The sequence below is a fragment of the Danio aesculapii genome, chromosome 17 (genome assembly GCF_903798145.1).
Source record: "Danio aesculapii chromosome 17, fDanAes4.1, whole genome shotgun sequence".
Classification (NCBI taxonomy): domain Eukaryota; kingdom Metazoa; phylum Chordata; class Actinopteri; order Cypriniformes; family Danionidae; genus Danio; species Danio aesculapii.
In genome coordinates this window covers 13,514,990-13,527,226 of record NC_079451.1, presented here as the reverse complement: position 1 = coordinate 13,527,226, position 12,237 = coordinate 13,514,990, and the positions used below count along the sequence as shown (strand labels likewise).

Here is a 12,237-nt window from a genome sequence, read left to right as displayed (position 1 = left end):
GTGCAATATATCATACAACAAAAAATAGATATCGTGACAGGTCTAATCCTGCTCACTAAGGCTGTATTTATTTGTTCAAAATTACAGTACAAATTGTAAAATTGTGAAAAGTTTTTGCACTATAAAATAACTGTTCAAAAATAGCTTATAATTTAATTTAATAATTTTATTCCAGTAATTTTAATGATGAATTTTCAGCTTTGTTACTCCATGTGATCCTTCAGAAATCATCATTATTATTATTATTATTATTATTATTATTTTTATTATTATTCATTCATTCATTCATTCATTCATTCATTCATTCATTTTCATTCTTAGTCCTTTTATTAATCTGGGGTCGCCACAGCGGAATGAACCGCCAACTTATCCAGCATTTGTTTTATGCAGCGGATGCCCTTCCAGCTGCAACCCATTACTGGAAGACACATACACACTTATTCACACACACATACACTATGGACAATTTAGCCTACCCAATTCACCTGTATCACATGTCTTTGGACTGTGGGGGAAACCGGAGCACCCGGAGGAAACCCACGCAAAAGCAGAGAGAACATGCAAACTGACCCAGCCGAGACTCGAACCAGCAACCTTCTTGCTGTGAGGCGATAGCACTACCTACTGCGTCGCCTATTATTATTATTTTTATTATTATTATTAATAATAATAGGAATAGTAATAAATGCTATAATGACTGGAGTAATAATTTCATTGGAAATTCACATGGAATAATCAATTTCATCATACTATAACAAAGCAGTTATTTAAATTTTTTATAAATATTTAACAATTTAACTTTTTTTTTTTTTCATTTAATAACATGGAAACATGGGGAAAAACTGACCCCAAACATTTAGCATAGCCCTTTTTTTTTTTTTTTTTTTTTTTTGCTGGAGAGGTTGCGAGTATTATTTTAATAATTATTTTTTCATTAAACTCTTTAATGCTTTATCTGTTCATATTTTTGTAAGTTTATTGTTATATAAACATCAGGATTATGCAAATATGATATCACAAGCCTGTAGTGCATTTTAATATCGGAGTATAACCATGTTCTCTTTGCCTTTCTCTTTTCATTTAAACGATTCATTGGTTATGCAAAGATGCCAACAAATTGCAGAGGCCTGAGGTACAGCAGGACTTTTTAACACCAAGCAATCGGTAAGTACTGACGAAATGTTCTACATTTAAAAAAGAAATCCATTTGTCCTGTTTTAATAAAAACACCATTGCGCATCTGTCCTTGAAACACTCTTAGCATCATTAACACAAGTTCACGTGGGAAGCATCAGTCAAGCTGTATTTTTATTCAGAGCTTCCTCTCTCATCACTGGCATTATTTGATTGCTTGGGTAAATCTCCAGACTGATGAAAAAGGATCTTAAGGGGACAATGTTTAGATTTTTTTAGTTCACACAATCAGCTAAGACACACAGCCCTCCCAGCAGTTGCCTCTCCTTCCGTGAATCCATTAGGCCAGGTAATGGATGGGTAAACCTCGTGAAGAGTAATCGGCTCTGATTTCACATGCTTTTGCGAGCATCACGCTGACACAAGGGTCGAAAGTCTCCCTCCCTGTCTCTCTGTCTTTTTTATTTATTTATTTTTTTTTGGCTCTCACTTCTGCCCAGTCTTTATGCCCACTCTTTGCACGCCTCCCCTTGCTCTCTCTCAGCTAGTTTACACTATTTGCAGAGGAAAGGGTATAATGATGGCACTCTGACGGAGCTCTCTGATGGATGCCACAGTCTGCCCAATGAATGGCCTCATTAATAAACATAAGCCTGCGTCTGTAGTGCGAGATGCTTTTGGATCATCCCCGAACCTCATAGTCACACAAAGAACCCTGCCGGAGACCCTGTCAGGTTAGAGGTTGTTTAAAGCTCAGAGCAAAGACGATGGAGCGTTTGCTTCGCTTTCAGGTGAAACATTTTCCCCGCCCGTGTTGAAGAATTCCTCTTGCCAGTCACTTCTTGCGCTTTATTGCCTCTACAAGTACCCTGCACTCGAGCAGCAGTAGAAACACTACATGTGCTGTTCCCCGTCCTCTCTCCTCTCGCGCTCTCTCTTCTCCGTCACTTACTGCTGTCAGTCTGTCACTGAGCCGATGGGCACATTAAAGGACCTGCCGCTTCCCACCACAACCACAAAATATCGCATAGCGAAATAAAATAAATCAAGTGGCGAAATTATAATTTTTTTGCGCTTAAGCTGGGACGTAGCTGAAGAATCGCAGTTTAAAGCAGGCGCTTTGGTGCAAAAAATGCATTTATGGGCCTTTGTGCACCTCCTCATTATGTGTTGGGGCTGATTCATTAAGTAATTGGTTTGCAGTTGTTTACATGAGTATTAAGGCCCCCTATTCAGCAGTCTTTGAGAGATACATTGTGCAAATGTTGCATGTTATGAATGCCCAATGAGAGGCGGGGGGCCAGGCCTATTGGCCAAACACCGTGCTGGGCTGAAAGGACCAGAGAAAAGCGTCAGGCACTGCTTTGCATAGCAATGACTTGCCCATAATAAGCTTTCCAGATTAAATGCATGCAGTCCATACAAGATGCAAAGAGATACTCTTAACACATTTATGTGTGTTCATTTCACTATTATAGCACTGAAGAGAATTGGGGTCTTTCATATCCACCCCCGTTTTCTTTTTTTGATTCCCTTCTCTGCACTCTCCTCTTGTCAGCGTGCCATTTTTTTACTGCTAAATACTTTTATGGAACACAGCGTTTTATTGTATTCTAATTCCGAGGCTGTGTGGCCAGCATTTGTTCCGCCTGTGTGTGCTGCAGTGATTCAGGACGAGAGAGCTGGAGTAAGCAGCTGCACTCCATGTAAAGACCTCTTGTTCCTGCGCTTTGTTTAAGGCTGCATGCCACAGCTTCCTCCTCTTCAGCCGCTATTGTGTCCTCTGCTACTGCCGGCATGTAGCGCAGATCTCGCTGCGTCCCCGCTCTTGCGCTTTATGAAAAAAGAACAGGTCAGCTGTAATCATAATCATCATCATCAACAATGTTTCATCCATTTTTAATATATTAATTGGGAAACAGCAGCAGGATTTGGTGTATTATTCTTTTTTTTATAGGACGGTTCACACGAAAATTGAATTTACTAAATATTTACTCACCCTTAAAATGGTTGCAAACATTTATGAGTTTAATTTGTTGTTGTTGTTATTGAACACACAAAAGTATATATCTTTTTAAGTCATTTTAGTAGTTTGTTTTCATTAATATTTTGCTATTTGATTTAAGTTTGTTGTTAAATTATGAATTTTTTCATTCTATATGGTTTTAATCCACTTTAAATACTTTAAATAAAAATTTAAATGCATTTAAATAAGTTTGCAATACATATATTTCTTTCAGAGTTAACTTTTTATTATTATTATAATTATTATTATTTGGATTTTAGCAAACTAATCTTAAACCTGCTGCTGGTGCTGCTTGTATTTTGTATTGTCTGGCAGTGAATGAATGTGTGGGCCTGCGGGTGTAAAGGGGTTGGCGGTAGCCAGTGGGGGTCACTCTCTTTCTTTGTGCCTCTTCATCCACCTGCTTTGTCCACCAAATAAAAATATTTTCTGCTCACATAACAGACATTCATTAATACACTCACACAAAATATGTTTCCTACATTTCCTAAAATATTACCATGCAGAAAGATTTAGCATTAAATGCAGTGACCCCATTCCCTTGGGGTGGTTTTAAAAAGAGCAGCATCTCCTCGTGGAGTTCTGGTTGATGACCAGCAGAGGGCAGTCGTATTTAGTCCAGCTTGAGCTCATGCGTGACAGTGGCGGTGGGTGAGCTGTAGAGGGCGCTCTCACTGCTGCCTGAATCAGCTCTGATCACTGGTCAATCAGTGCTGCTGTGGGTCACTGAAAGGAAGGGTGTAGGAGGCGCTACTGCTGCTTTGCGCAAACACTGATTCAAAGAGCAGAGGCTATTTGCATAGCTGTGGAGGCGTATAGATCTTCATATTCATATGCTATATTCTCGTTTCATATGTATATCCTTTTATACTTGAAAAACATGGAAACCAATACTTGACAATATCAAGTTCAAGGAATAGTTCACTCAAAAATAAATGTTTAATAGACCTTTATGAGTTTCTTTATTCTGTTGACGACAAAATAAGACCGTTTGAAAGAAACTATTGGGTTTCTAGCTTGCTTTAAAATATGTTCTTTTTTGTACAACAGAAGAAAGTCAAACAGGTTGGAAACAAATAACGGGTGAGTCAATGAGGTCAGGAAATTCAGTTTTGGGTGAACTATACTTTTAAAGTGTTAAAAAAAATCACTTTAATAATCTAATAATCTTATTTAAAACCATTGATTTTCTCTTTTGTGTGTGTGTGTGTGTGTGTGTGTGTGTGTGTGTGTGTGTGTGTGTGTGCGTGCGTGCGTGTGTGTGTGTGTTTAATAAATATAAAAAAGTGACCTTTTATTTATAAACAGATATATTATACAGTACACCCCTCACAAAACTATCTTTTAAATTAATATTTTTAATAGGAAGCTATACAATATTATATTTGTGCATATACAGTAGAAGTCAGAATTATTAGCACCCCTGAATTATTAGCCCACCTGTTTATTTTTTCCTCAATTTTTGTTTAGCGGAGAGAAGATTTTCTCAACACATTTCTAATCATAATAGTTTTAATAAATCATCTCTAATAACTTATTTATTTTATCTTTGCCATGATGACAATAAATAATATTTTACTAGATCGTTTTCAAGACACTTCTATAGCTCACTGGAGCTTATCTATCAAAATAACTTACGATAACAGTCCAAAAACAAGTACAGCCAAATTCATATGCATAGAAAGATATTAAATACAAATTTTAAAAAAGGAGGAAAAATCAAGAGAAGCAAAAAAAATTACAAAATTTAGTTGACATTTTGCGGGTTGTAATTTTTTTTTTAATTTAATTGTATTATCTTTTAATTTCAAAATATGTTTGGTGACTAAAATGTTATTTTGATAAATATATATGTTTAATAAATCTGTTTTGTTTAAATGCACCAAAAGACATTACCTAGATTCTCTGAGAAATGGATAAAATTTTGGATCCATTTTGGATCAAAATGAGGTGTACTCAATTATGCCGAGCACTGTATCTGTTATATATTATGTGCAGTATAACAAAAACAAAATTAGAAACACTAAAGTAGTATTTTCTTTAAATGTACTGTAAATATCTGTCTTATTTAGGAATTTGAATAATCCTTTTTCCTGTATATAGTTAAATATATTGCCATGATTGTGCATACTGTATAAGCATAAATAATTTTCTTTTTGTATGCTTAATAAATATGGCAATGTGTGTGTTTATTTGACATAATTATTTTGTAACTTTTATATCAACAAAAAATATTCCATAAGGCAAAATATCCATATGACACACTTTTGTGACAGCAATAATTATATAGTGATCATATGATCATAAATCACTTTAATAAACAATTAATTCTGTTGTTGTTTAATTAATATAAAGAGCAACATTTTCTTTATAACATAGAGCATTTATTCGATATAACAAAATTGAAATTAGAAACACTGAAGTAGTATTTTTTTTAATTGAACTGTAAATATCTGTCTTTCAATTTTGAATAATATTTTTTCCCTCTATATTTAAACATATTGCCACGGTTATAAACATAATACATTTACTTCATTTTGTGCAATTAATATATATGGCAGTATTTGTATGTTTATTTGACATGCCACTTTTTTAAACTTTATGATCAAAACATATTTCTAAAAACAAATCACACAATAAGAAACACTTAGAAACAGCAGTAATTTCTTTAAATGTCTCAAAATGTCTGCCTTTCAAATTTGAATAATTCTTTTTCCTCTATATATTTAAATATACTGCCTGCCATGATTGTACATAAACATAAACAAATTTACTTCATTTTGTACAATTAATATATATGGCAGTATTTGTATGTTTATTTGACATGGCACTTTTTTTAACTTTATGAAGAAAACATAAAAAAAATCACTATATAACAAATTTTTCTTTAAATGTACTAAATATCTGTCTTTCAAATTTAAATAATTATTTTTCCTCCTATATATTTAAACATATTGCTGTGATTATACATATAAACATAATTCATTTTTTTTACTTTTCTACACTAATACATAATTATGTCAATATTCATCTGTTTTGTTTGACATGACACTTTTTTACTTGATCAACTTATTTCAAAATGAAAAATCTGGAGTTAATCTAGGGCCATATATACTTGCAAAATAAAAGAAAGTTTTGCAAACAAAAAGGAAAGTATTGAGCAAAAATAAATAACTAAATGCAAATCTCTGAAAATTTATTTTTGAGAAATAAAAATTACATTTTGCTAACAAAAATAAAGAACTGCAAATGAAAATGAAGTTTTGAGAAATAAGAATGAAATTTGCAAACAGAAAAAGAACTGCAAATAAAAATCAAGCAGTGCAAAAAAAAGTAAAATATTTCTATATTTAACCCTGAGTTTGCAATGCTGTTTTCACTTTGCATGTTTATATAAATATATACTGCTTCATTTTTATTTGCAGTTCTTTTTTTTTCCCAAAACTTAATTTTCTCTTTACAGTTCTTTATTTTTGTTAGCAAAATTTCTTTTTAGTTCTCTAAAATTCATTTTCGCTTTTCGATTTTTGGAGAATTTTTTTGCTCAATACTTTATTTTTTGTTTGTAAAACTTTTTTTTATTTTGCAAGTGTATATATGGCCCGAAATTGACTCCATAGTGAATACACTGCGATATCGATGCTGAAATGATATATTGTGCAGTCCTAACTATGACACACTTTAATCAACCACAATAGCAGAATAATAATCGCACATGATTTATAGTACAGGTATTATAAAAACCACTTTGCTAAAACAATTAATTTTCTTGTTTTTGTGTTTGATAAATATAAAAAGAGAAATTTTCTTTATGTATTCATTGTAAGTAAATTCCAAACACTATGCAGTATTTTCTTTAAATGTACTCTAAAAAATCTAAATCTTTAAAATCTAAATAATCCTTTCCCCTCTATACATTGAAATATATCGCCATGATTGTACATATAAACATAATGCATTTACTTAATTTTGCACACTTAATACATAAGGCAATATTTGCCTGTTTATCTGGCATGATTTTTTGCTTCATGAACAAAATAGATTTCGAAGGGAATAACACCACTGTGACATACTTTCATCAACCACAATAGCAGAGCAATAATCATACGTGATTACAGGTATTATAAAAACACTTTAATAAAGCAATTAATTTTCTTCTTTTTGTGTTTAATAAATATAAAAAGAGACATTTTCTTTATAAACAGAGTATTTATTCATTGTAACAAAAAGTAAATTAGAAACACTAAGCAACATTTTCTTTAAATGTACCCTATCTGTCTTTTAAATAAGAATAATCCTTTTCCCTCTATATATTTTAATATATTGCATATAAATATAATACATTTAGTTCATTTTGCATGCTTAATAAAAATGTGTTTATTTGACTTGACACTTTTTTGCTTCATGAACGAAACATATTCTGAAGGGAAAAACACCACTTTGACGCACTTTCATAAACCACAATAGCAGAGCAATAATCGTACGTGATCACGGGTATTATGAAAATCACTTTGCCCAGACAACAAATGCAGACTAACCGCAGTCTATTTCCATGAAGCTCATTCCTGCATAGGATGCAGAGAGACGTCTTTTATTCATAGCTTAAATAACATAATAACAACCCACACACCCCATATATTAATGTATCAAATGCTTGCCTAAAAACGCACAGGGGCACCTTTCATCAAATACCGCAAATACATCCAAATGCTCAAAACAACGCGGAACAGAGGCAGAGCGGGAAAAGTAAACGTCGGAGCAGAGGGAAATAGAGAGAGAGAGATTGCCGTCAAAGCAGTAATTTGCATCATTTTACACATTACGTTCACCTCTGTGTATGAGACGCAGCCAAACAGTGGCCAGCCTTGTCTTACATATTCAGATCTGTCGCCTCAATTAAGTGAACCTCAGTGCAAGATGAACTGGCATAAATGTTTATGGAAATGGAATATTAGATTGGAGGGTCAGTGGCATTCACAGCTCTCTATGGTAATAGTGTCTTGAAATCAGATTCGTCACTGTCTGAAGTGGCTCAGCTGATAGAGCTTTCCCATGCCTGGCAAGTTTTAGAAAGGAATGGCCCTATTTACCCACCCAAACACGTATTTATTATCCAACTCATCATGAGTAAAGAGAGGAAATTTGCTATGTGTGGAAAGAGAAAGGCCTCTCATTGTTTCTGCTTTCAATTTAAACAGAGAAAAGGGAATGGAAAATTAGAACAATGATTCTTGGTTGTTCGTTTATTCCTCTTTGCAGACTGTTTAGTGTTTTCTTCAACTCCAGAAAGCGTTTTTAAGCATAATCGTCTGTATGATGTCCTTCACCAAACCTCCAACAGCAGTTGTTCTATAGGGTCAGTTTATAGACCAGACAAATCTTTTTCTGAATTTATTAAACACTGTAAAACCCAACAGTCAACTTTATCAAATGAAATGAGTGTAGTTAACTCAAAATTTACTGAAAGTTAATTCTACTCATTACCTTCAACACTGAGTTCAAAACTCTTTTCAAATGAGTTAATTAAATACCTCATTACTTCAACTTAAATGGAGTAAGTTCACAGTACTCATATAGATTAGTTTTTTAACTCATGGTTTGTAGCAATCAGTTTACTCAAACAGTTTGAGTTGACTTAACTTATTGGGTTTTACAGTACTCAGTTGGTTTGAGTTCCCTTCATTTATTGGGTTTTACTGTGCTGAAATTGCTTCATTTACTCAAATGGATTAAGTTCACAGTACTCATTAGGATTAGTTTTTGAACTTAAATGGTTTGTTGCAATCGGTTTCCTCAAATGGTTCCAGTTACCTTAACTTTTTTTGTTTTACCAGCCTGATCTAACGAGAAAAAGTACGTATTTTACATTTTGTCAGTTTAGTGGCTAATTCAGAGTTCAGTTGTATGAAATTGTATGATTTTAAAAAGGATGAATGGCACCTAACCCCACCCATAAGCCCAACCGTCATTGGCGAATGAGCAAATTGTACTAAATTGTACGAATTGGATCATACGAATTCATACTAATTAGCCACTAAATCAAAAAGTTACGAATTGCCGTGACATTTTGTTAGTTTTACCGTGTAACAATAATAATTGACGTGAAAAAGGTAAAAAATAGCATAATGGCATTCATAATTGTTTAAAAGCTCAGTGGTTAGCTCGGTGGCTCAGTGGTTAGCACTGTTGCCTCACAGCAAGAAGGTCCCTGGTTCGAGTCCTGGCTGGACCAGTTGGCGTTTCTGTGTACAGTTTGAATGTTCTCCCTATGTTATAGGTTAATTGAATAAACTAAATTGGCTGTAGCGTGCGTGTGTGTGTTTGTGTGAATGAGTATATATGGGTGTTTCCCAGTACTGGAATATGCTGGAATAGTTGGTGGTTCATTCCGCTGTGGCAACCTCTGAAATAGAGACTAAGCCGAAGGTAAAGGAATGTATGGATCGGTACTTGCATTCCAAAAATATTAATGCTTTAAGTTGATCAAAAGTTATGAAAGATTTCTATTTAAAATCAGTTCTCTTGAACTTCAGAAAAGAATCTACGTGTTTTTACAAACATACAGAGCAGCACATCTGCTTACAATTTTGATAATAATACCAAATGTACAGCATGTATTCAGTAGTTCACCATTAAAGTCTAAATGTAGACTTGTTAACAGTTAATGCACTGTGAGTTAATAAGAAATAACAATAGCCTAGTGGTTAGTGTGTTGACACATAGCACAGAGGTGCTCAGAGTGACCCGAGTTCGATTCCCGGCCTGAGGTCCTTTGTCGACCCCTCCCCTATGTCTGTTTCCTATACTTTCCTGTCTGTAAATCTCCACTGTCCTATCACAATAAAGGTAAAAAAGCCCTAAAATTATTATATAAAAAAAACTAATATATTTACATTTAGCATTTAGTCATTTGACAGACATTTTTGTCCAAAGTGACTTACAATATCAAGAAAGATTATTAAATATGATAATGTATTGTTAATTGATTTTCATGTTAGTAAGTACATTACCTTGTATTAACTAATGGAGGCTTACTGTAAAGTTTTTTTTACAAAAATTATAATTCAAAAGATGCACTCAATACTCATTTATGCTGAACACTGTGTATATTTATGTATATTTTTATCCATTTCTCAGTGAATATAGACTAGAGAATACATTAAACAGTTTTATTAAACAGTTATATATATATTTAAATACAGTGCTCGGCATATATAAGTGCACCCCTCACAAATCTATATTTTTCATAGGAAGCTATACAATATTAGTCAGTACTGAAGCCAAATCTGGAGCTTATGTAACAAAATAACTTGGTCCAAAAACTAGTACACCCAAATTTATATGTTAGAAAATTATTAAATACAAATTTTTAAAAAGATGAAAAATCAAGAGAAGCAAAAAAAAAAAAAAAAAAAATTTAGTTGAAATTTTGTAGGATGTCATTTATTTTTGCAATATTTTGCTTGAATTTAATTGTATTATCTTTCAATTTCTAAATATGTTTGGTGACTAAACGATTATTTAAATAAATATATCTGTTTAATAAATCTGTTTAGTTTAAATGCACCAAAAAAACATTGCCTACACTCTCAGAAATAAAGGTACAGGAGCTGTCACTGGGGCAGTACCTTTTCAAACGGTACATATTTGCACCTGAAGGGTCTATTATGGTACTTCAAAGGTCATTTTTAGGTACATTTGGGCTCTAATATGCACCTATGAGGTACCACTGTGGACTCTTTGGGTACAAATATGTATCTTTTGAAAAGGTACCATCTCAGTGATAGATCCTGTACCTAAGAGCAAGGAATTTTTCACAGTATGTCTGATAATATCTTTTCTTCTGGAGAAAGTCTTATTTGTTATATTTTGTCTAGAGTAAAAGAAGTTTTTACTTTTTAAAACCCATTTTAAAGTCAAAATTATTAGCCCCATTGTTATACAATAACTTGCCTAATTACTCTGACCTGCCTAGTTAACCCAATTAAACTAGTTAAGCCTTTAAATGTCACCTTTAAGCTGTATAGAAGTGTCTTGAAAAATATCTAGTCTAATATAATTTACTGTCATCATGGCAAAGATAAAATAATTCAGTTATTAGAAATGAGTTATTAAAACTATTATGTTTAGAAATGTGTTGAGAAAATCTCTCCGTTAAACAGAAATTGGGGAAACAAATAAACAGGGGGGCTAATAATTCTGACTTCAACTGTATGTATAAAAATATATAAAAGAGATATACAAAAAATATTAAGGATGTTTGTATTATGACATTTGAGCCCACTTAATTTGAGTTTCCATGGATGCAGTGTCCAGTTTCATATGATCAATTTGAAGCTTTATGAATCTAATTTGTTATATGTGCAGTCATTCAGTCTGTTAATTAGTCAGCGGCTCACCAAATACATAAATGGATTGTGTAAAAAACAATTTATTTTACCCAAAAATCCATCATTTTAAATGAAGATGGTGCTCAGTACATCATTAATAGCCATTTTGAACAGGAGAACAACAGTTACCAAATTCATCAATGTTATCTTGATGATTAGTCTACTATCTATTCTAAACTTTGCTGAAAGCAAATTCATCCGGCAGTATCTGTTTCAGAAAGCTCTTTCATGGGCTTTATACCGGTCATCACCCTTGACCCAGGGAGCGAATGCATCTCTCTGCTACTTTTTGTGTCAGCTGACTGTAACTTTGATGCTCGGCGTTTCACAAGTTTGCCGTTGTATTCATATGGAGCCAGAGGTGAGTTGTGTAACTTGTTCGCTTTGACCCTGATCATAGCATCTGCATACATTCATCAATAGACTATATGAAACGCTGGAGCTTCTACAGAGATGCTCTGGAAACAAAAGCGCTAAGCTGAATTATATGAGAGCCAACCTAATTGAGTTCAACTACGTCTTTACAGCCGATTCGGTCAGTGTCAAGGCTGAGTGCGCGGGACCGGGTTTGGCGTAGGGTCGGTGCTGCTCGCATGAATGCACATACTATCGCCGTTTTATTTATTCATCCAAATCCATCAAAGGGAAGCTAAATATTTTTACTCTTGCTCTCGGTGTCTTTGAAAG

The 12,237-nt window shown here is 33.5% G+C and overlaps 1 protein-coding gene across 3 annotated transcripts in view; it reads left to right on the top strand.

Annotated features, from left to right (window-relative positions):
- The window catches only part of kiz (kizuna centrosomal protein), a 65,587-nt gene that overhangs the window by 45,053 nt on the left and 8,297 nt on the right, over positions 1-12,237 (top strand). For all 3 annotated transcript variants that reach the window (XM_056476946.1, XM_056476949.1, XM_056476948.1), the window contains one exon: positions 1,107-1,164. In XM_056476946.1, coding sequence (XP_056332921.1) covers positions 1,107-1,164 — 58 coding nt within the window. The remainder of the gene's footprint in view (positions 1-1,106; positions 1,165-12,237) is intronic.